Source organism: Plecotus auritus, assembly GCF_963455305.1.
Source record: "Plecotus auritus genome assembly, chromosome: 5".
NCBI classification, from domain to species: Eukaryota; Metazoa; Chordata; class Mammalia; order Chiroptera; family Vespertilionidae; genus Plecotus; species Plecotus auritus.
In genome coordinates, this window is record NC_137776.1 from 6,780,231 (window position 1) to 6,805,398 (window position 25,168).

At 45.9% G+C, this 25,168-nt stretch overlaps 1 protein-coding gene across 5 annotated transcripts in view; it reads right to left on the reverse strand.

Moving 5' to 3' along the window:
* Positions 1 to 3,459: 3,459 nt before the first annotated feature.
* HECW2 (HECT, C2 and WW domain containing E3 ubiquitin protein ligase 2) overlaps positions 3,460 to 25,168 on the reverse strand; it is a 286,809-nt gene continuing 265,100 nt past the window's right edge. For all 5 annotated transcript variants that reach the window (XM_080669552.1, XM_080669554.1, XM_080669551.1 and 2 more), the window contains 2 exons: positions 24,690 to 24,802; positions 3,460 to 9,902 (listed from right to left, as the gene is read on the reverse strand). In XM_080669552.1, coding sequence (XP_080525678.1) covers positions 9,791 to 9,902; positions 24,690 to 24,802 — 225 coding nt within the window. In that variant the 3' untranslated portion in view covers positions 3,460 to 9,790. The remainder of the gene's footprint in view (positions 9,903 to 24,689; positions 24,803 to 25,168) is intronic.

Here is a 25,168-nt window from a genome sequence, read left to right on the forward strand (position 1 = left end):
AATCAGTCGTTTCTCTAAGGAGTAGGGCTAATTTTTGAAACATGATTTTATATCTTCACTAAGGGCCTTAGCTCAGGACAGGTAAAAGTCAGCTGGGAAACATTAATTTACTCGCATGTATGTGTGCAATCGCCACCACACCCAAACCGTGTGACCGGTTAGAAGAGATCCGGCTACACACTCCAGCCACAGAGCTATTGGCATTCCTGCTTGGTTCCAAGAGTCAGATAGCCTGTTATCTTCATTCCTCCCTAAACATTGTTATGAGTGTTATAACAGACAGGTTAATTACAGATGAGAGGAACAAACCCAAACATTTTCACTGCAAATTATCAGTAGTGTTGCAGGAGGAAGAGACTCTGGTGTTACAGACAGTGCTTCTCAAACCAATGAGCGCACACCCAGGATACACCGCGTCTGGCCAAGGAACAGGCAAAAAGAAAAGTGGTGCCTTCCTGGGTCAGCAAACTTCTTTCCTATTTGAGGAAGTGGGGACCAGCTAATAGGGAAAATCCTTATTTTCACATTAAAACCAAGTTTGATGATATATGAGAGTTTTGCTTAAACTAAATGAAGCCTGTCAGTAATATTGTATTGGTAGGGTGGCTTCAATCTGCATTTCCCTCCTTGAGGGGGCGGGGGGGGGTGGGTGCTCTATCACTATGGGTGATTGAAAGCAACGTTGAAGAAATGTTGACATGGTTTCCTAATTAAAAACGGAGTACCAGCAAATCGTCGCTAATTAGCGAATGGTTCTTTAGCCAACAGTTAAAATGGTTTTTGTTGTTTTGGTCTGGGAAGTCAATCATTCAAGAATAGAATTGGCCCCCCAGGGAAATGCACAGTTCCTGTCCATGCTCCCCGCCTCCATCCCACAAAAGAAAGGCTGGTCTGGACGGGGCCGTTCAGGAACCCAGACTTGGGTCTTGTCCTCTTTGGGGACTTCATCACTTGAGATTTCTCTTGCATTTCCAGGCCACAAGGCTGGAAGGTCAGGGAGCTGCCCAACCTCAGTCCGGTCTGACCATGCAGAGTAGGGCTTATCCCATTTCTCTGGCCCCGTGAGTAGTGTGAGTAGTACTGTTTCCATTTAGGGACTCTTCTGCCCTGAGAAGTCAGAGAGTGGGCAACCTGGACCAGGTGTATACATTATATATCCAGATTCATATATCAGCACATTCTCTTCTTTTTATCCATTGGTTTTCTCTTCTTGGAACTTGCCTTTCCCTCTAAGTAAGATGCAAAGGATCAAGCTGTGAGTGTGGGTTTATGGAGGACCGGTATAGGTATAGGAAGTCTCCGGACCTTGTCTGGTCTCTTTAGAACTGACTCTACTCACTACAAAGGATGTCCTTCATATGGTTTAATCCTATTCAAAGGAGATTGCCTGGGATATTGGGGCAAAAGCCTCATAGTAATAAAAGGCAAGACTTTACTTCATCTTGAGCTCAGGAATTTAATTTTGGGGTGGAGGCAGGAGAGAGGTATATTGGCAATGTCATGACAAGAATTTGGATTTGGGGTCCGTTTTCCAATGCCAACCAAATACCAACTAGACATGAAATACTACCTTACCTAAGAGTTGTGTATGTATAGCAAGAGGTAGTATTTCATAACATTATTATCAATTGTCAAAGAAATATATATTGTTCCAATGATTTATGCTTTGGAAAATTGCTTGCTTTTTCTTTCTAAATAAACAATTAGTGACTAAAAACTTTTTTGCAAGGACCTGTAATAATGGGGCAAATAAAACGTGTGAGATTTATTTCTATCAATGTAAACATCAGCTCTTTACCAGATTTCCTCTTTTCAGTTCATTATGGTGATTTCAAACTTTACTTTGGTTGACAAATGGAATACTAGTTAATCCAGTATCTAGTTAGAAGGAAGTATCTATTTAGAAAGAAAAAAAGCCCTTAGTAGGTAAATATTTTTGATAAAGGAAAAGAAGAAAGCATGAGGAAAACATATTTTCCATTTCTTGGTAAAAAGGTTAAAAGCTTTATTGTTAAAAGATGAAATAAAAAACACCAAGAAAGACTCTCTGGGGCCTGGCCAGTGTGGCTCAGCGGTTGGGCATCAACCTATGAACCAGAAGGTCATGGTTCGATTCCTGGTCAGGGCACATACCCAGGTTGTGGGCTTGATCCCCAGCGTGGAGCGTGTGAGAGGCAACCAATCAATTATTCTCTCTCATCGCTGATGTTTCTATCTCTCTCTCCCTCTTAATTCCTCTCTGAAATCAATAAAAATACATATTTTTAAAAAAGAAAATCTCCCTGGGGATGATTAGCTGGATGGTGGGAATTACACATTTTAAAACATTCACTAATTAACTGGGTTTCAGATTTTATTAAAAGTATATAATAATGGAGGCAGATACATTTATCATACTAGAAGCACTTTGAGGTCAAAGGTTATAGAGGAATGTTATGATACAAAAACCAGGAAGTCGGTGCTGTGGATGCAACCTCTTGCTTGTCCCTTTCAATAACGATGTAAAATTTTCTCCAGTTATGCAGGGTGAGTCTGCCTTCGACTGCTCTCCTGTGACCCGTGAAATTCATTTGTAGTCTAAAATACAGAACAGAGTTTCAGGGCACATCTGCTCCATGAAACCTTGACAAGGATTCTCTTAACTCACATGAGTTAACACTAGTTGGTTTTCAGAAAGGTAATGGTCAACACAGATCATTTTTCTAGTACATCCTTCATAATTGTGTACCCTCATTGTATATATTTGCCTTTCCCCATCTCTTCATATGAACTGCCATGTCTTAATCCTGTTTTATTGATTTGGTCAATTATTTGTACTACCAACCCAATATAAAAGATAATGTATTGATTAACTCAAGGGTTCCAAACTGATAGACCCGCAAGGGAAATTTAGCCTATAGACATATTTGCTTTGATCCAACCAGTATTAAAAAGATCTAAAAAAAAAAAAAATCACAAAATTTTAGATTTCTCAGTTTCTCTTTCCACACGGGACCTGAATCTCATGTGACTAGAATCTGCTTGAGCAGATTAGAATGCCCGCTTTAGGTAAACCTCACCACTCTCTGCTGCTTACACTCAGCTGGTTTTACTCATTAAATACCTACTTGGATCCTCTACGTGTATGACACCTGCATTAGACTGGTGTTGGAGCTTGTGATGGTGTGCATATGTGTTTACGAAATAAACATTCAACCAAGATGGCTTAACAAATAGTCTCAATCCATGTGAGAAACGAGATTATATTTATGTCAACTCATTCCTTCAGCATTCATTGACAGCCTATGAAATAGCAAAATATCACTTTAAGAATAAAAAATAGATTCCTAATTATAAATATCGTGAAAAGAAAACTTCCTGTATCCACAAAGCTGCACACTAATCCCATGAGACCTTTATCCCTACTTTGTTTTCTTCCTTCGAGTTTTTTCTTCCCAAAAAATCCCCAGAAAAGTCATAATCTATTTTTTTAGAAGATTTATTTTGGATTAAGTGATTTCATGATGCAACATGGTTTTAAACAAAATAGAGATCAGTATGAAAATAAAATAAATTGTACACATTAAAATATCTTTCCTTCAAAGCATTTCAGAATCATAAAAAAAATACAACACAAAAGCCAGAGGTTCAGATGAGGATAAGAATACAGACTTTGCAGAAAACAAACAAGGAGTCTACATGTCAGAGTTCCAGGCTCCACTTAAAACCACCCGCGAATCATTTCTAGGATGTCAACAATCTGCATTGTTTGCTTTGAGAAAAAAAAAAAGATGAATTTTAAATATAAGTTGAAATGAGAGCTATATAATCTTAATGCCAATAACAAATGCCTCCCGTTATTATTCTCTATGAAAAGTCACATTGACTGGGTATGAATTTTAAATCAACTCAACAAAATAGAAACATAGCTATTACCTGTGATGCGTGGTGTGGTAGACACAGTAGGTGGAATTGGTGAAAGGAAATGGCAAGGCTTTAAAAAAATACATCACCTGGGCTCTACTGAAATCTTAGAAATAAATATTTTTTTTTTGCAGAGCCTTAATATTAAAAAGTAAGCATTATTATAAAATTAGATTAATACTTTCAGTAAGAGGCAAGAGAGATGCATGTATTTTCATTTACTTTGGAATGCCTGCATCCCTGTTGTAAAAACATGTAATCTTATGTACGTTCCAATATTAACAGCCTCAGATTTTACCTATGATAGCATACAAAGAAACAGAAATAGGTTGTAATAACATCTTTTAGAGCATTCAGGTCCTAAAAGAACATTTGGTTCTGTGTGTTTCTTAGTTAATCCTTCCAAGGTATTTCTTGAATGTTATTCACCCCCTTCCTTTTTTTTTTTTTTTTTTTTTTTTTTGCAGAAGGTGATAGTAACCAGAAGTTTACTGATGATTCTTCATTGGCATCAGTAACAGCTGATTCAGTTTGAATCACACACCATACCGATCAACATGCCTCAGGGTTGCAATATCTCCAAAGAGAGATCAGAGAGAAAGACGTCACCTGCCCAAGGCCACTACAAGTAGAAACCACACACACAAACAGAGTGTTCCTGTGTTCCCCGGGCCACGGGCCTGCCCATGCTGCTGACCTGTCCATCATGAAAGCCAGCCATGCATCGTAAGTCTAAGCAAATGTCTTTTCAGTCTCGACTGACTTCCTGAAAAGTTGGAAACACTGACTGGGTCTCCATTTGAAATCCAGGAACCCAGTTCTTAGGTTTTCGCCTTCTAGATTAGCAGAGAACATTGAAGTCACCACCAGAAACCCTGAAAATGTCTCAAAAGCTATGTGAACGTCTACTGAAAAACAAATTCAGTGGAATAAGCCAAGCAACACCCTTTCCTCTATTTCATGTACCAAGTTCAATAGTAGTAACAATGCTGCTTAAGTTTAAAAATATCCACAACGGCATTGAATACTAAATTACTGACTCCCCTGATGGAAGGTCTGGCTAGCTCTAACAGCGGGGGCTACATTTTGTTTCGCAATACCAAAATGTCACCCACCTGCCCAACTTAGAAAAACGGGCTACTCCCAGGAGGGGGGGGTTAGCGAGCAGCGCCCCCCTTAGGCAACAAGGCACACTTTTCCTCCAAGTCAGAAACCAGACTGAAGTGCTTGCTCCCACCCCACCAGCAAGCCCCAACAGGATCCCCCAACCCCGGTTTCAGCCTTCCCCCTTTACAGGCCTCCCTTAACAACTGCTAGTCCCACAGGCTCCTGGAACGCAGTCACCACTCCTGGGTCTGGACCACTGTCAGGAATTAGCACTGCGTTCCTGGCGGGCAGGGCACGTCTCTTTTGCTTTTTCGTTTTTTTATCTCCCAGCGGGGAGCCGTTGGTTGGCTTCGAGCCACCATTTAGAAATGAGACACTCGACTGTCTCTGGGATCCCTTTGCTTCCCCGTTAGACAAACACACCTATCTGGAAAGCACCATCGAACTACAAAGTTAATGGACTTTGCAAAAATTGGAATTTAATTGAAAGTGACAGCCTCGATTTAAACTCAGGTTTTATGGGAGGAAGGTGTCTAAGATCTAGTGTTTGCACTCATCATCCAAATCAGAAAGCAGATCAGAGAAGGGCCCGAAACTTGGTTTGGAGATTCGTCTTCACTTGCATGCGTTGACTGCGCAGATCTCTTAATGATCACATAGCATCATTTCACCTGCCTGGGGGATTTCCTGAACGGGGTTCAAACTGGAAAGACTTTTAGACTCTTCATTGTAAGACGTTTGTCTTAGTTAGAAGTGGTCACCTTCTAAATACAATTTGTGTAGAAAGAAAGAAAGAAAAAAAATTGGATGAATGTGAGGACAGAGAGGAAAAACCCAACCCCGCGGTAGTTTCTTCATCCACATCACTGCCAGTCCGCGACCAGGGCTTTCTAGATCCATCCTTACTGAAAAAATGAAAAAATAAAAGAAGGCTTCTGATTAAAGTCCTTTTTGTCCATGATGTTGCTTCCAAATAGTATTTGAGAAAACTAAACTGCTATACTATGTAAATCCACCAAAAGCAATCCAACCGTTAAGCGTATGGGGAGTTTTTCCAGGAATGGACTGTACTCATTTCTTCACGGGCTTTTCTGAAGGCGTCACATTTTAGAGCGTTTGAAAAAGCGAGCCTTTGGTAGGTGAATCATCTTGCGAAATTCACTGAAAGCGAAACCTGCTGGTAGAAACATTAGCTCTCCATCTCTGGTGACAAAACCTAGAATTGTAACTATAAAGTACTGAAACATCTCACCAGCCAGCCACGAACACCGGCCTCAAACCAGATGGGACATGATACCTTCGACCCCACGAAGTGTATGAGGATCAAGAGACGATGCGACCGGAAGTCCTCTGACCCTCTACAGTGCGATACAAACAGGTGCTACCATTGCCGTTAGTCATCGGAAGGCCGTTTTACCGTAAGGATTCTTGTGCAGGTGACACAGGTTTTCCTTCATTTATTACAGAATTACTACTAAGTCGTCCTAAACACAACAGATGCTAGAAAGGGATGGCCACGCTTCTCTGACCAAGATCCATTCGTTTTGTGCACAAGAAAAATGTTTGATCCCGGAAGTGGGTTGGGGTCAAGACTGGCATTTTTCACAGTGAAAACGGAAGGTACACTGGAGGGCAGATGAAAGGAACCCGAAAGGACCAGATTTCACTGGGCATTTCTTGGATAATTGGGAGATCCCCCAGTTGTTCCTTTAGGTTCAGCTCCTCACATGCACACTTGAAACCCTCGTGTATCCGTGCATCATGGGCTCCAACACTTGACCAGTATCAACACACTACGACCTGCCTTTAGTTCCCAACAGAAAGGGCATTGATGTGACCTTCCTTCCTTCCTTGGCTAGAAGCACCCAGGTATGAAGCCTTCAATGACTCCTCAGATGGAACAAGCCATTCTCTTCTCACTCCTTAATTGTAGAACAAACCAAGTTTTATTAAAAATACTTTTTTGAACCTTGGTGCCTACTCCTCTAGACCATGAACGTCTCAAGGGCGGATTTCGAATTTGCAGCTCCAGGATCAGACACAGTGGCTGACACTGGGTGAATGCCAACCTGTGCCTCTCCTCTCATCTCCGAGACTCTCTGCATACGTACGTGATGCATCGTGACTCCCTTTTATGCTGTAAGACGGGGCAGTATGAGTATCACTTAGGAGTTCCTTAAAGGAACAAGGCCATACCAGCGAGTTACCCAGTTCACGGTCCAGAAGAAAAAAATATATGGATATTTCTATTTGTAGAGTGTATTCAAGTCTAAATTATTCTGTGGACATGATATTTAATATTCTAGAAAGTGATCATTGGACTTTTTGTTTTACTAGTGAAGAAAAATAGGCCAGTAACCATGGGGTTTTGACAGGCTAAGTACATCTCTGAGAATCCCCAATTCTGCGAACAGTAGCAGCTCGATGCTTATACTGTTACAGGAGAAGTTGGATGCCCTAACAAATAAACATATTTGTTAGAAATAATTAAAGAGACACACTTTACTTCAAATTTCTTTTACCTGACAACGTGGAGTATGGTAACAGTGTCACGGACCAAAATGAGGCTCACGTGGTCTATGAATGTATTTTTGAAAGAAATGCAACCTTCCATTTCAGCTGTTTAGAGAATTCCAGCTCTGAAACATCACATTACCATAAAAATGTCATTTTTTTAAATAAAGTATATTGTATTATTTTCCTTATAATGAAAACATATAAACAAGTAAAAATCATTTGCAAAATTAAAAATACTTACATTCGTGATCAGTAAGTACACACTAACCGTTCCAGTGAAAATCGTTTTCTCTTCCCTGTGTTTCTGGCCCAACGATAGGACACTGGTAACCTCCCTTTCCCACCTGCGGGCTCGGGGGGTCTGTATTTCAGAACATCTCCCCGCACGGCAGCATCTGCCTTCAGTGCAGGAACGCAGCCTGAGTGGTTTTCCTCTCGAGACTCCAGCAGTAAATGCAGCTTACCCAACGGGGGGTGGGGGTGTGTGGGGGCAATCGCTCTTAAAACCTACAAAACCCATGCACGTGACCTTCATAAAGTGTAAGACCGCCAACATCCCATCACTAGGATCCCACGGCTCCTTATAGCTCAGAGGAGTGGCCGGGCCATGCCTGTAAAACCATAAGCTGGCAAACCAAACGTTAATCCAACGCTTGTATTATTCACAATGTAATGTCACTGTGGTGAGCCTCTGATGAGTTATGGCCATACGTCCAGAAATAAACAACGATGTGGGAAAAACCCGAAAGCAGTAGAAACGGACCCCCTCTGATAAAACTAAGCAAATGTAACGTTAGTGAGGTCATGCAGTGCCCGAGGTGCCCTCGGAGACCCGTTTCCTTATGTGGGTAAGGAATCTGTGCATCAGCGAAAACGCAGGCTTGGAAACAGAGTACCGAGGGCTTCCGTCTGTGACGTCACTGACGAGGGAGCTGGAATTCCCGTGACTAAAGAGAGCTGACCCCTCAGGTGCTGCTGACGGCTCCCTAAGTGAGCGTGGGGTTTCATGATGCTGTACAAATAAAAAGCGGGGGTGTTGGGGGGGGTATGAAATATCTTTATTAAATGCCATCCTGTAAAGTATTTGATGGATGGAAGAGTCTAATGCATTTTAAATAAATGCATAGTGTACGATCACATATCGTGAGTCTTAAAAAATTATTACTTAGATGCACAGTCCTGTAGTGGTAGACATGGCACTGTGATTTCGAAGCTGTTTCCGGTTATACTTGCCAAGTGATGGAGTTGCTGTCAGTCATCTTGTAACGCCCCTTCCGCTTTGGTACATTCAGTGCAAAATATTTCAGGGAATAGTTTTGTACCTTTATAAAAACGAAAGGCCCTTTGGTTCCCTGGACAGTGCTTAAAAGGATACCGACTAGCATGATGCCCACGTAAGCATGGAACATAGAAATGGACCCGGCGACGTGAACAGTAGGACAGGCAGGCTCCTATGTACACCTTAAAGAACATGAATATCATGAACCCATAAACAAAGTGAACAGAACTCCCCGTGGACTTTTTCCTGATAGGCTGTGAGTTAATCGCTAGTTATGTGAAATAGTTTCCATGCATTAGAAAGCATAAATCTGTCGGTAGGAGTTCACTGTAGAACAGTCTGTCTCCAGCCATGACGACACATAGACCACTCTGCATATCCATCGTCATAGACCCCCTAACGGCAAACCTTTCAAGCTGCCTCATGTGGACTTGGTTTCATTTCCACTCGGGTCCCGTGGAAGCTGAAACCTAGGTGCACACCATGCGGGCACACATAAGCAAGGAAAGGAATATTCTGTGATAACTTGGGGCTCACACCAAGGTACTCTCGGGAAATACACGTGTTTTTATTCCGTTATTGAGCTCGCACTAATTTGGAGATCGGGTCAAGGGCTGCCGGTTTGGCTTGAACCACGTTCAAGGTCAAGTTTCAAGGTTCTCCCGAGTGTCCCTGCACAGTGACCTTGAGCTGACCCTGCCCAGGTTCATCTTGGTCTTGGAACGCAACGAATGGGAAGAAGTGTGGCAGTCAGGACCTGCTGATTGAAAGACTGCTGGGCTGTCCCCTGGGCATCAAGCTCACCCCGATGCTTCAGAAAGGACTCCTCACCACGATCCCGACCCCAAACGTGGCTTAGCCGCCTTGTCAAGTGATGGCGTCACTCGGATGGAAGCACGCTCTGACCCTCCCGGTGGTGGGCCCTCCTGGGAGGGCAGCTTGCCACCCCGCCTGTCCCCACACAGCCGCGCACTGGGCTTCTGGTCACTCAAGTCCAAAGGTGCTGGTCTCTTCAACCGCTGTCAGGAGCTTCTCATATAACATGGAGAACGAGGGGTACGGGGGTAGGTCCAGGCGGTTGAAACACGTGTGAGCTCTGCGAACAGAAGAAGCACACGGAGCTTAGTATGCTTAGGGTGATAGAGTGCCGTGTGTGTGCGTGTGTGCATGCGTGTGCGCGCATGCGCAAGCAAGTTGGTTTCTTGTCTATTTTCCCACTCCTTTTGGAAAAAACTTTGAAAACATTTTGACTTGAAAATTCAGAATTGTAAACGAAAATTCAGAATTAAATTTCTCGTCAGGGAATGGATATTTTAAAAGTGTGTTTTCTTTATATTTTCACAACCACTTATCCATTTGACATACATATTACTATTTGTTTAGTTGTCTCAGAAGTACAAAGTCCAATTTGGTTTTTTGTTTCTCTTTTTGACATTTTTTTTTACAGACATGCATATATACTCTTGCAAAGAAATTTATTTTCAGAATTGGCATTTGCATGGATGTTTCAAAAATCTATGGTTTCACGGTGTTTCATTTTCTGGGGCAGGGACAGGCACCGAGTGTCTCTGAAGACCTGGCCATGGTGTGGATTCTCTGGAAATTCCCTGGCAGGACTTCCCTGTCAGTCAGGGCACCACTGCGGACGCCTTTGAATTCTGTGTATAATCTGTTTTCTCCTAAATCACAATGCAAAATAATGGCCACTTAAAACATTACATGAAGTATCCTTTTTTTAGAAATACCCCTCCCCCCATTTTACCTAGTTAGGGAAAAACTATGCTTTCCTGTTATTTGCACCTGAATCACAATAAAAAAAATTGACGGTCTTCAAATAATACATCTTATCAGGAAGCAAATCTACACTCTGACATGGAATAGAAGGCACTTTATTATGAACGTACAACAGCTTGTTTGTGGAGCTAAACTTTGACTTCAATGCTCCTGCCCTGGCCCGGGAGCTCAGTTGATTAGAGCATCATCCTGATGTAAAAGGTTTGTGGGTTCAATCCCTGGTCAGGGTGCATACAGGAATCAACCAATGAAAGCATGAATAAGTGGAACAACAAAGCGATGCTTCTCTCTCTCCCTCTCTCCCTCCCTCCCTCTCTTCCTCTCTCTCTAAAAATAATGCTCCTGAATTAATATGGAATATCAAGAGTTATGTCTTAGTTAGAAGTGGTCAAGTTATAAATACAAATTGTGTAGAAAGAAAGAAAGAAAGAAATTGGATGAACGTGAGGACAGAGAGGAAAAAAACTCAACACTGCAGTAGTTTTTTCATCCACATCACTGCCACTCCCCTACCAGGGCTTTCTAGATCCATCCTTACAAAAAAAGTAAGCTCGCCCTAACCGGTTTGGCTCAGTGGATAGAGCGTCGGTCTGCGGACTGAAAGGTCCCAGGTTCGATTCCGGTCAAGGGCATATACCTTGGTTGCGGGCACATCCCCAGTAGGAGGTGTGCAGGAGGCAGCTGATCGATATTTCTCCCTTATCTATGTTTCTTACTCTCTATTCCTCTCCTTTCCTCTCTGTAAAAAATTCAATAAATTAAAAAAACAAAGTAAGCTCTTCTTACAAAGCCACATTTACATTTCTGTTCTTATAAATCACGTGTATACTTATGAAGTAAATAAATTATGCCCCTGGACGCAGTATAGTGTGGTGGTGGGACGATCAGAGGTTTGGAGCCAGCCTCGGGTTTAAAACCTAGCTCTACCAACCAGGATTTGGAGTGAGTTATTAAAACTCTCTGAAGCTCAATTTTCTCCCCAATAAAAAGAGTCAAATAATTTGTCTCGGAAGGAGATGAGGATTAAATGAAATGACAGAAACATGCTTAATACAATGCGTGGCTCATCCTGTTTGACGAATTAATAAGAGATGCATTGTTAACTACACTTCCTTATCATCAAAAAGATTCACTCTAATTGCCTTCATTGAGTTGCCAAGAGAGAATCATGACTCATGGAAATGGTGAGAGAACCAAGAAATAGGAAGGCAGGTGTGTGCCCACCTGGCCTATTAGAAGCAGGAATGTGAAGGGGCTCGGTTATAAGAAGACCAGTTTTAGGACACAGCCACAGCCCTAGCTCGGAGCTTATAACTCTTGTTATTACAAACTCTAGGGCATTTTGAGGGGAAATCATCTAATTAATATTTGCAGCCAAATACCTTTTTGTGATATAATAAACTATTTCAGGATTGCATTTAATATAATTCTTATACCTTCTTTACACCGGAACCTCAACTTGGGCGTCATGGGAAAAGGTTTTACTTTCAAAAAATGGAGCTAGCATTCTAAAAGACAGTCCTGTCTACTTGTGTACAACACTGGAATAAGAAGACTAAATGGAGACTTTATCTTTGTTTAGGGCAGTGGTTCTCAACCTTCCTAATGCCGCGACCCTTTAATACAGTTCCTCATGTTGTGGTGACCCCCAACCATACAAATATTTTCGTTGCTACTTCATCACTGTAATTTTGCTACTGTTATGAATCGTAATGTAAATATCTGTGTTTTCCGATGGTCTTAGGCTCTACAGCAGCGGTTCTCAACCTGTGGGTCGTGACCCAAGGTTCAGGTTGAGAACTGCTAGCAGGGTCGCCTAAGACCATCAGAAAACACAGATCTTTACATTACAATTCATTAACAGTAGCAAAATTACAGTTATGAAGTAGCAACGAAAATAATTGTATGGCTGGGGGTCACCACAACATGAGGAACTGTATTAAAGGGTCACGGCATTAGAAAGGTTGAGAACCACTGGTTTAGGGAGAAGGGGAAGAAGAAGCAGAGAAGTGAAATACTAGTATGTTCTGACTATAATTGTATTACAGATTTTGTGTTAGATACATAACATTCATTATCCCATTAGACTAAAAGGTGGTACTACATTTATTTTATTTTTGAATATATTTTTATTCTTATTGATTTCAGAGAGGAAGGGAGGAGAGATGGACAGAAACATCGATGATGAGAGAGAATCATTGATCAACTGCCACATGCATGCCTACACTAGGGATCAAGCCTGCAACTCGGGCATATGCCCTGACCAGGAATTGAACTGTAACCTTGGTTGCGGGCACATCCTGGTTCATAGGTCGACGCTCAACCACTGAGTCACGCCAGCCGGGCAAGATGGTACTTCTTTTAAATAAAATTTTTAATCTTTTTCCTTTGGTTACCAACTAGGCTGTGCATCATTTCCCAAGTCAGCCTGCTTGTAGAATTTTCTGTTTTGTGATCTACGTGTTCATTTTCTTTTAAATTTTTATGGTAATAAGATATACAGCACATTCCATGTGTCCTGTTAACCACTGTTAAGTGCACAGTTCTGTGGCATTAAGCATATTCGCCTTGTTCTACAACCATCACCACCACCCATCTCGATCTTTCCGTCTTTCCAAACTGGAATTTTGTGCCCATTGATCATCAACTCCCACCCTCTCCTGTCCCTGCCACCACCATCCTACTTCCTGTCTTTGTGAATGTGACTACGCTAGGGACTTCATGTAGGAGAAATCATACACTATTTGTCCTTTTGAAATTTGAGAAATTTCAAAACTCCTGCCTTATTTCATGTCGCATAACCTTTCCCAGGTCCCTGTTGTATCATGGGTCAGAATTTCCTTACTTTTTAAGGTTGAAGAATAGTCCATTGTAGCCCTGGCCAGTTTTGCTCAGTGGATAGAGTTCGATTCCGGTCAAGGGCACATGCCCGAGTTGTGGGCTCAGTACCATGTGGGGGACGTGTGGGAGGCAGCCGATCAATGGTTGTCTCTCATCATTGATGTTTCTATTTCTCTCCCCCTCTCCCTTCCTCTCTGAAATCAATAAAAATATTTTTTAAAAAAGAATAGTTCATTGTATGTATATACCGGTTTGTTATCCACATGTTGACAAACATCTGCTTGTTTCCATCTTTTGGCTTCTGTACAAAATGCTACCACGATTTCCGCCTTGTGAGCCACCGAAAAGGCCCAGGTAAGCCATGCCTGGACTTCTGAGCCACGGAAGCAGCGATGGAACAGTTGTGTGCTGTTGTGAACTGCTACGTGTGTGGGAATGTGTTCTACAGCAACAGAAAACTCCTACAGGTCTCAAGGGCCACGTCCAAGGAAAGGCGGCAGGGGTCCTAGCTGAGATTCAATAGAATCACACCTGTCCAGGGCAGGCAGGGAAAAGCTGGGGTGAAGAGCTGCCTTTCGCTGTCCAGGCTCCTGAGCACAGAAACAGGAACGCTGCCTGTTTCTGCAGCTCCTGCGTTATCTTTGTAGACACTAGTACGTGAGCCCACAAATCCGTGAGCCTGGGTAGACTTTTCTCTGAGGTTTCAGATCCCAACACAGAGGGAGGGACCGGACACCTTTCTTGATCCTCTTCGGTCGGGACATACTCACAGTGGCTGGTCCATGACCTAAGGCTATCACTGCCTCCTGAGGTGCAGCTGGTTGTAGAACATACGGTTACCAAAACGAATGTTCCTTCTGAGTAAACTGACCGGCTCCTCCTCTGACAAACGCCCCATGAGGATGGACAAAGTACACCTTGTAAAGGGGGAAACTGTGCAGAAAGACTAAATGGTTTTCCCAAGGTCCCAAGTTGAGTCAGTGGCCAAATCAAGACCAGGACCTGAGCCTCGGGTTCCTAGGGGAAGTCCAGCACCAAACCCAAAGCAGGGGGACTCAAACCCAAAGCAGGGGGACTCAAACCCAAAGCAGGGGGACTCATGCTCATTGGCTCAGTTCTTCCATTCTCGGACGCCTGTTCATTTCATCGCCTCCCTGACAGCGAACCACTAGTCCTCCACCTCCGACCAGATGGCATCCATGTCGAGGTCAGGGATTAGCCAAATAAGCTTCGAATGGCTTTTAAATGGATTACTCAATGACACTACGCAGTGTAGCTCTGGGGAAAATGGTCCACATTGGGTCCATCCAAAAAACCCTGGGAGATACCAGGGGATTTTTAGATGCTTAGCTCTACCTCAGGCTCCCCAGAAAACAGCTACTCAGAGTGATAAGAATCACCAGGAAGCTTGTTTACAATGGAGATTGGGGCTGCACCCCCCGAGATTCTAATTCAGAAGGTTTGTTGGGGGGGAGAGGGGGCCCTAGGGACCTGCGTGTGAACAATCACTCCGAGTGCAGCTGATGCAGGTGGTCCCCCCTGCAGAGAGGCATCGAGTGGGTCGGAAATAAGATATCTGGGCCGGCTTTCCACACCAGCATTCTGTGCACTTGCAAAAAAATTTCAAAACTCCTCATAAACAAGGCAGCGCTGCTAATGAGGAAATTGAGGAGTCGTGCGGTCAAGCACATTGCCCAATATCTACCATCGACTTGCTGTATGAGCCAAAAACAGGAAGGGGAAAAAAACAAAGCAAAACAAGACACAATCCTCGGAGGCTTTCCCGCCCCCTCCCGCCCCATTCCATGTCCCAAGAAAACTCCAGCAGCAAAGAACAGCAGGCCCTGGGACTGTGTTGATATTGGCAGCACACACACACCCCATTCGTCAGGCTCCACGAAAGGACATTTTTCAAATCTCTCCGAGGCGCCCTGCATAGGCTTCTAATGAGTTTACCTCATTTTGTCCTCCGCAGCCAGAGCCACTCGCCGAGGCCAGGCCTGAGCCCGTCTGTGGGAAGTCACGCTGGCACCAACATAGGGAATGTGTAAACCCCCCAAGACATCTGGTCTGGCCTAACAGATCTCTTGGTGCTTTCTGGATTCTTCCGACGTTCACCAGGAGGTCACATTCGTACCCTCTCTTCTCTCCTATAGATGGTCAAGTCTGTTACCAAACCCAGCAGGGCAAGTAGCACAAGGACAACAGGTGATTTCCGATTGTTCACTGCATTCCTCTCTCTCTCTCTCTCTCTCTCTCTCTCTCTCTCTGCGTGTGTGTGTGTGTGTGAGTGTGTACTTACCTATTCATTTAGTCCCCATTTTCCCAGAAGTGATTTTTTGGTAGTTTATAAGGACTCAAAATATAAGACACAAAAAAATGATAATCAGGATCTTAAATTGAGAGAGAAAAAAGGACAGTAAATGCTGTGCTAGAAATAAGATGTATTGGAATGCAACAAGGCCTTGCTATTTGCAATAAAATTTAGAAAGTGTTTGTCAAAATTCTCTCTCTTTTTTTTTTTTCAGTTGTCCGAGGTGCCTAATTCTTCAGAGTTTCAGTTTCCTTACTCCTACTCCTGCCTCTGCGTTAAATAATTAAAAGCATTCTGGAAAATTCCTAAGGGATCTTGGAACGTACAGATTTGTCTAGAAAATGTGAGAATTCCTGACCCAATTGACCCCTCAAGTCACAGTTTTATGTACCCGTTTTACCGCCGGCTGCCCCCCGCGGCCATGGGTCCCCGCAGCGCCACAGCCAGGGCACTCCCAGGAAGGAGCTGAGTGGGCCTGGAGGAGGGGGGGCAGGCAAAGGGGGCTCGCCTTGGGCTCTCCAGAGCCTCCTAATTCAGGGCCCACGGGTGCTCAGGCAGCACCCACACCCCTTCACCTGCAGAACCTCTTTTATTATTTCCCCCTGGAAGATTCCGCATTTTGAAAGCTTGTCGTTCCCATACAAAATGCCCTGATGAATAAAAAGTAATTTTTAATTTGCGTTCCACTTCATTCACTCCTCTGTCCATTGAACAATACTTATACTGAGCTCACCTTGCATGCTGGGCACTGAGCTGCCGCCGGCAGGTGAGGATGATTAGTCTGGTTTCTGCCTACGAGGAGTTTACACTCAGGCAGCAACATATACAGACAATTGGGACCCCCTCAGTGTCATGCAGTCCGATCTCTGTACTCGGGGACCTGGCCACTGTGAGCCGGTGCTGAAATCCAGGCCCCCTTCGGCTCTGCTCACCACACCAGGAGCCCTCCCTAGCCCAGGGCTGCCTTTCTCCAGGAGACCACAGACACCCCATCTAACCGACCACAGGGCCTGCACACAACCCATCACAATACGACGCGTTTCAGGTCTGCGCTGCAGAGCCCACAGTGCTGAGCTAGGGAGCATCTGTGGGTGTGTAGGCTTTTCCGGATCGAGGAGGAGGAGGATGTTCGCAGCACAGGGACCAGAAGGGAAGTGTGAGGGAGCATGGCCTCATGGGGAAACCTGAGAAGTAGGAGAGCTTGAGTGACAGGAGCCAAGGCTGCCCCTGAAGCCAGAGGAGGAGGCGGGGCCACAGCAGGAAGCGAAGGGTGTCCGTGCAAAGGCCTTTCCACGCATCCCGCGGAAGAAAGGGAGCTGGGGTCTGGGTGTGGACAGTGATATGGCGGAGGTGCCATTAACCAAGACAGGAAGCGGGTGGTGGGGGAGGATGGATTCAGAGCTTGCATTCAGCATGAGGAATCCAAAGGGACCAGCTGCAGCGTGGTAACACTCCATTGAAGTCATCTGGTGACTGTGTTGCTAGTCCAAGGAGATTCATGAACGCAAATAAAAGGTATAACCTCGGTTACGACTTTTTAAATATCCACAATTTCCCTCCCCCCCCCCTTAATACTTTCTTCAGCCATGAGGTTTAGAGCAGGAATTCCTGCTAAGACTAGTGCACAAATCTCTGTGTGACCCTGGTGGCCCAGCACAGCCCTGACCCTCGCCAGGTGTTCTCTGAATGTGAATGGATGAGAAGGAATTCTATGGCAGTTACTACCCCACTAATTTGTCATGTACCATTGGGTGCCAAGGCTGTTGGTTATCTGTTCATTTAAATATCCATTACTCCTCCCCCTGTGGTCCACATGGACAGAGATCAACCTGTCTCTCCCATGAGGATTCTGAACACAGTCAATGCACGATGAATACTTCAAGGCTTGTTAGCGCCCTGAATAGTTCCAATTAGAATTAATGTCTTATTTTAAGGCCTCATTAGGTCACCTTGGCTAAAAGGCACCAGGGCCTATAAATAAAGTGGGGGGTGTTTCAAGTGTGGGAAATCCAGGAGAAAAAAGTCTTCAAATTACCTATATATATATAAAAGCCTAATATGCAAAGTGTCCCCTCGTGAGTTCGACCAACTGGGAGTTTGATCGCTCACTATGACGTGTGCTGACCACTAGGGGGTGGCGTGGAACGAAGGAAGGCCCTGGCTGGCAGCCGCTAGGGACCCTCCTACTCGTGCACGAATTTCATGCACTGGGCCTTTCTTATAAGCAGGTAGCTTCTTCACCTGTGGGTGGTCCTGGGAAAGATGAAGAGTATATACTTTTTAAACATAAGAAATTAAAGCCAATAGAAGAAGCCCCGGTAAGGAGCTGTTCCAGGCTGAGCACTCCTGGAAGTCCCAACAAATCAGAAACATCCTGGGGGGAGAAAGCACGTTGCTTACACACTCAAACGTTGTGGAATGCCACACCAGCTCTGAAAGCTAGGGATCAGAAACGATAATAATACGGGCTACATTTATTTATTGCATGATGCGTTAGGCATCATTTTACACACTTCCATTGTGTGATCTCACTTTATCTTCAAAATAATTTTGTGATGTGATTACTAGTATCTATCCCAATGGTTCAGATGAGGATAGAGAGACACAAAGCGACTGTGGCATGTCTTGTCTGGAGCAGTCCAGAGTCACCGCAAGTTTAAACATTCAATAATTTAAGGAAAATAATATTCACTGAGTATCAACTATTTGCTAGGACTATGCCCTGGGGGCAAAGCCACGTGCAATTCAGACAAGGTCCTTGATCTCATAGCGTTATATCCTAGCGGGGTAATAGACCATCCACAGTAAACCAACCATGGAACACAATGACTGGGTTGGGGTAGGTGCTCTGCAGAGTGACAGGTGCACTTGGGGCAGGAGCCTGGAGGACCTCTCTGGTAGATCGTGTAGAGCTGAGACCTTGGGGATGAGAAAGAGCCGCCGGTAAAGAACCGGCAGGAAGAGTTCATGCATCAAGTTCAAGTCTTGGGGAAGAACCGAGTTTGGCACATTGAAGAGCAGCAGGTAAGAGGCTACTGGCTGTAGCGGGCAGAGGGAGAGCATATGTATTGAGGCTGGAGTGTAGGCCAGACCAGGCCGCCGACCAGGTAGAAATCTTTGGCGAGGAGTCTGGAAGGTGTAAGCAGGGGAGGGAGTGACCTTGAGATTTCAGATCACTCTGGTTGCTGAGCGCAGAAGGAATGCAGGATGCACGAACAGAAGCGACGTTTAACCAGCAGGTGCTGTGTGGTCCAGGGAAGAGGTGCTGAGGCATGGATGGGGGTGGTGGGGAGAGATGAACCCAACCTAGATTTTGCCCTGGAGGCCAAGGAAAGGGGGATCACCACTCCTTAAGAGCTGTCCTGTCTGACCCTCACAAATGTCCACTTTAAAGGATGACTTGTGGGACAGCCCCCCAGGGCCACTCGTCCTTTTGACTTGGATGACCCTATTCTCCGTGTCTCACAGCAATTAAGATTTCTCTCACTCCATTACATAACCACAAACTAGCTCCAGAGCCCTACTTTTTACATTAATGGCCAGAGAGTCCCTTTTCAGACACAGTCTGTTTTTGTGACCGCTTTACCCACTTCCCAAAGTGAAGACCAGTCCAAAAGGCACAGGGCACCTGAGGATGGTGAATGAGGTGCTATTACTAGACATCGCAGACACATTTTTGCTAGCACACAGAATAAAGTAAAAGCTTAAAATATTCTTGTCAGACAGTAAGGACGGAATGAGAGGACGAGGGGAAAGGAGTCGAAGAGGATCTCACGTCAGAGATTAAACTTGGGAACCAACTATACACTAAGTGGCCAGATTATTATGATCTCTGAATGCATAATAATCTGGCCACTCAGTGTGTGTGTGTGTGTGTGTGTGTGTGTGTGTGTGTGTGTATGTATTAGAGGCCTGGTGCATGAATTCGTGCATGGGTGGGGTCTGGCCAGCCTGGCCAGGGGCGGGGACATGAGTGGTTGGCGGGCCTGCCTGCTGGTCGAACTCCTGGTCAAGGGGACAATTTGCATATTAGCCTTTTATTATACAGGATATACACTGAGTGGCCAGATTATTATGCGTTCAGAGATCATAATAATCTGGCCACTCAGTGTGTGTGAGAATCTTCTGCTGATTTCCACTCAGACCACAAGGCACCTCAGCTGAGCAGCAGGTGGCGAGGACTGGGGAGCCCAAGGGGGGTGCCTCAAGGTGAATACAGAAAAGACGGGGCACCAAGAGGTCCTACCAGTGCCCACCTCTTGTTCTGAGACATTTTTAACTAAAGAAAGTGGCGCCATATTACAGGCTCCTCAGTCAGATTCCCACGTCCCGGCCGGCACTCACTTAGTCGGCAGACCACGCTCTCTGCACTGAGGAGGAAAAACCTGAATTATTGATGATGCAGAGCAATAGTTAATGACATGGAAAGATGTTCATGATCAGTGATACCTGGTAAACAAGAAGAGGTTACAAACAGTATATGCGTGTGACTGTATTTTTCTTTTTAATTGTGTGTGTATGGAAATGAGTGCAAACATACACTTCAAAACGTTAGAGGTTATCTCAGTAGTGGATTTTATAGATATTTAACTTCTTGGCATGCTTTGGTGAAGTGTATTTATTCCTTTTCATAAGAATAAAAAGCAGAGCTTTAAAAATGAATAAAAAAAGTTGCCTTTTATCTTTAAAAGATAATTTTATCTTTTTAAGCTCTGTTCCACCAGAAAACCATCTCCCCGAGTTACCCATCTCATAATGAACTCTAGCTTCTGATTTCTTCCTTTGGGTCAGTATTTCATTCACATTAACCTCCAGACTCAGTCATTTAAAATCTCATGCTTCCCCCTCTGGCCAAACCCACGCGGTGGAGGAGGACACCAGGATGGAAGCTCTCCAGCTCGTCTGCCCTCCTCCTCGGCCAGGACCTTAGACAGGAGCACACCCACTCCACACTGGGCTGGGAGGGCTGGCCCCGCACCATCCAGGCTGGCCCGCCAGCCGCCTGCTTCTCAGGGTGTTTAAGAGCAACTTCCCTGAGGGGAATTTACTGCCCCCAAAGCCCATCGGAACCCCGGGGACAGGAAATGCAGAGCACAGAGCGAGCGGCGCACCGCCCGGCCTGGACGCGCAGTGTGTGTGGTAGGAGCCTCCGTGGAGACAGCCGGCTGCCTCCAGCACCATCCATCATCTGGGCTCCAGTCACTTTCCTCCCACAGAGAGAAAGGAGCCTGGATTCCACGCCACTGGCTTCAGAGACGACCACGTGTACTTGGACATTCCTCGGACCCCTGGGGAGCAGGGCTGGGTTTACCGCCACTGCAAAGCGAGGCCAGGAAGCCTGAGAGAAGATGGGACTCATCTGCTTGAGCTGAAAGGCCCTCTGTCACCTACATCTAGAAGGACTGATGCCCTGCCCTCTGCCAGGGCTGCCTGCCCTGCCCCTGACAGCCCCTGCCAACTTTCCAGGGCACAACCTCCTGTGCCCGACCCAAGATGATGCCAGACCTCTCCAAGAATCAACTGTTTGAGCAAGAAGGACATACACCCGTTCTGTACATCCTATCTAATAAAAGAGTAATATGCAGATTGACCATCACTCCAACACACAAGATGGCTGCCCCCATGTGGTCAAAGATCCTGCCCCCATGTGGACACAAGATGGCCACCACAAGATGGCCAGCAAGGGAGGGCAGTTGGGGGCAATCAAGCCTGCAGGGGAGGGCAGTTAGGGGTGACCAAGCCGGCAGAGGAGGGAAGTTGGGGGCCTAAACGGGCAGTCGGACATCCCTCGAGGGGTCCCAGATTGGAGAGGGTGCAGGCTGGGCTGAGGGACACACACCCCCGTGCACGAATTTCATGCACCGGGCCTCTAGTTTTAAATAAAATCATCTCACTGACAAGTAAAAGAAATATGTTGGGGTTGACCAGCTTGAGACAAACCAGCTCTTCAATCCTGCACCTGAAATCTATCAGGAAGGCGCCTGGGACATGACGTGGGTGCCTCTGTTCTGGGCGTGGGAGAAATGGGCTCCCCATACAGGACAACCTCTTTAGACCAAGCGTACAGACCTTTTTCACACCAGCAACACCCCACATTGCACAAAGGTGATGACATTGTGATCGGTGAAGAAATCACCGTTTGTGCTGATAAAGAGGTTCTTCCTTTTATTGTTTTTCCAACTGTACTTTTCCTGTGGAGCACATGCTGAATCTTATAGAAGATTCAGAATAAAAGTTGAGAAAGATCAAAGAAGACCTACTATCCCCAAGGATGGGTATACATATTATCTCACTCATCACAAGTACGCCGAGCAGAGCACTGCTGTTCCTACTCTTCATGGGATGGGGGGGAGGGGCACCCAGGCCCTTGCTCAGGATCACAGAGCCAGGGCATCGGTGATCGGCGGGCTCAGGTCAGCAGCCATGCCTGTCCACGGGGCTATGTGGGTGGACTACTGTGCAGTGCGACAGCCAGACAGCTCTCTCCTCCTCTCGGACCTGAAAAGTTGGAGCTTCTTATAGACCAATGGGAACCTAGACTGCCTTCCTGCTTGCCTCAGATGATGGTTCTTTATGCGATTGTATAATCTGGGTGAAACTAAGACTCTAGAACCAGCCTCCGTTCATAACAAGGAAGGAAGCAGCACCATCGATTGCCCAACCGTGTGTCGGCAACAGCACGGCCCGTGAGTCAGTACACAGACTTCCTGGAGCTCCCGGGGAAGTGACAAGGCGACTCCAGCCCGACCTCCGAGAGTCTCCCACCGTTTGTTGGTGTTTCTTCTTGCTCAACCAAACCTCATATGCCACCTCCCCCCTTCCCCCCCTCCCCGCCCCCCAGCTTTTTATAGGTGAGGAAACTGAGGTCCAGAGAGCAAGAGATCTAGGTCCCAGAGTCAGGTGGTGGCAGAGGGGGGATAGAACGCAGGTCTTCTCACTCCCCACCCTGGCTTCTCCCAACCTCTCCTCCTCATACACATGACAGCTGATGGTACAGACACCATGATGGCAGCCGGCAGCCATTGACCAGATGCTCATCGGGGCCAGGACCAGCAGCACATGCTTTAGATGAAGGATTTCATTCAATCCTCAGAATGACCAGCCTACAGGGAAGATGAGGAAACAGAGGCTGGGAGGGATTGAGCAACTTCGCCAGGACCCCCTGGGGCACAAAGGCCCTGGGACAGAGCCCAGGCCCTGGAGCCACAGCCATGTGTCTGTCCCAGGCTGCCTCTCGGCTCACCAGCTGTGGCGGAAACTGCAGCGATTCAAGGTGAGCAAGACATCTGTCTGCTTCCTGTTACAGGTTGTCCCATCTGCTTTCTGGAAGCAAATCTTCGCAGAAACAGACCTCGCGAGAAAGGGACACAGTCGTTCCGCCCTTTCCTGCCTCCTTGGTGCCCAGGCCTGAGCTTCTCCACAGGGTGAAAGGCCCTACTTGGTATCTGCATCCATCGATCCATCGATCCATCTATCAATCTATCTATCTCTCTATCTATCTATCAATCTATCTATCTATCGTGCGTGTAGCTGCTTTTAGATACAAACATGAGTTTAAGGGGGAAAAGGACACGGTGCAGGCACAAATAAAAGAGAATAATCCTTTAAATAAGGAAACTACAGGCTGCCGAGAGTAGAAGGCCAGGTGTGCCAGGTGGCATCCAGGGGTTTCAGGCACACCAGCTGGTACCGGGCAGCCCCGGGCTCCCACGATGCATCGCTCTCTGCATCTGTGTCTTCAGCATCCTTTTCTCAGGTGTGATGCTTGGAGCGTGATTCTAAAAAACTCGCGTTTTGCAGTTGCCAAGAAGAAAGTCTTGTTAACGACTTTCTTAAAGCCGTTTGTGCTTAAAGGAAACAGGATGAACTCGTGGGAAGATCCCTCAGCCTCTCTAGAGTGCAGGTTTATTGGCAGTGAAAGGAGAGGCAACCTGAGGTCCTTTTCACCTCAAAAATTCTGCATGATCACCGCCGACTGGAGAAAGCAGGCCGAACACTGACTCCTCCATCCGCCCTGTTCACTGGCCCCCTCCGGTTCTTCCGCTCCAGCTCCAGTTACCGCCATTCAGCCCCAAACACTTTCTGGTTCATAAATCGTGCCATACCTTTACGGCGGTGAGGTAAGACTCTTACACATATTAGTAGCAACAGCAAAGCCCCTTTTTCCTCGCAAAGGAAATGTCATCTTGTTAGGAATGAGAGTGCAACGCAGAGAGCATTCCCGCGGAATTAAGGCATGGACGACGGAAGCTACCGAGGTACACGGCGCATTCACATGATTAATGTTCTGCAGAAACCCCACGGTGATTCCGAGGGAAGGGATTCTAAGTAGCTATTTTTTAAAAAATATATTTTATTGATATTTTACAGAGAGGAAGGGAGAAGGATAGAGAGCTAGAAACATCGATGAGAGAGAAACATCGATCAGCTGCCTCCTGCACACCTCCTACTGGGGATGTGCCCGCAACCAAGGTGCATGCCCCTGACCAGAATCGAACCTGAGACCCTTCAGTCCGCAGGCCGACGCTCTATCCACTGAGCCAAACCAGTTTCAGCTCTAAGTAGTTATTAATATAAACTTCACACCAGAGGTTCTGGAAACATCTAAATTAGAGCTGCAATCATAATGATGACCAACATGACTTTGATAAAGCTAACAAATGCTCTGGTCTTGTTGCATTTTACATATTAAGCTATGTGTTTATGTATGTTAACTATGACCAGGAAGATTCCCCCCACCACCCTCATTTAGAAAGGTAAATCAGCAAATGAAACAAGCGTATTCTAAAAGCTTGTCCCACTCTCCCAAACTTGTAACATGAAACAGTCACTAATATATATATGCACACACACACATATATATGTACACATATACATGTACATAACTTCCTAGAGCAACGTGGTGACAGCAAAGAACTACGGTTTGCACTTTACCTGGGAAGCGCGGTGATTTTCCCCCACTTTTCCACACAGAACCGTCTGGGGCCATTGCTCCCTCGGAGAGAAGCGAAGCCTTCGTAGGGAATGCTGGACGTGCCCGTCACGAACTACCGACGAGAAAACAGGAGGAGGAGGTGAGGCCCAGCGACCAGCGGCCCAGGAAGGCCGGGCGTCACCCACATGCCGAGCTCCCGGGGGAACACACTGCCCGCCCCACTGCTGGGGAAGCTGGAGACAACGCTTATGCCGGGCCCCGGCCATCCCCGAGCACCTGACACAGAACCAAGGACGGACGGGCCCTGTAAGGGAAAGGTGTGGGGGCCTGAGAGGAGAAAGCCTCTGGACCGCTGACCAGCTCGGGAGCTTACCCCAGCCGTGGGTCCCACTCTACGTGAATAAAGTGGGTGTGTCAACTAACCTACGTCTATTGAGCATCAGCCCCTCATCCACTCGGGGTGGCTTTTAAAAAAGTG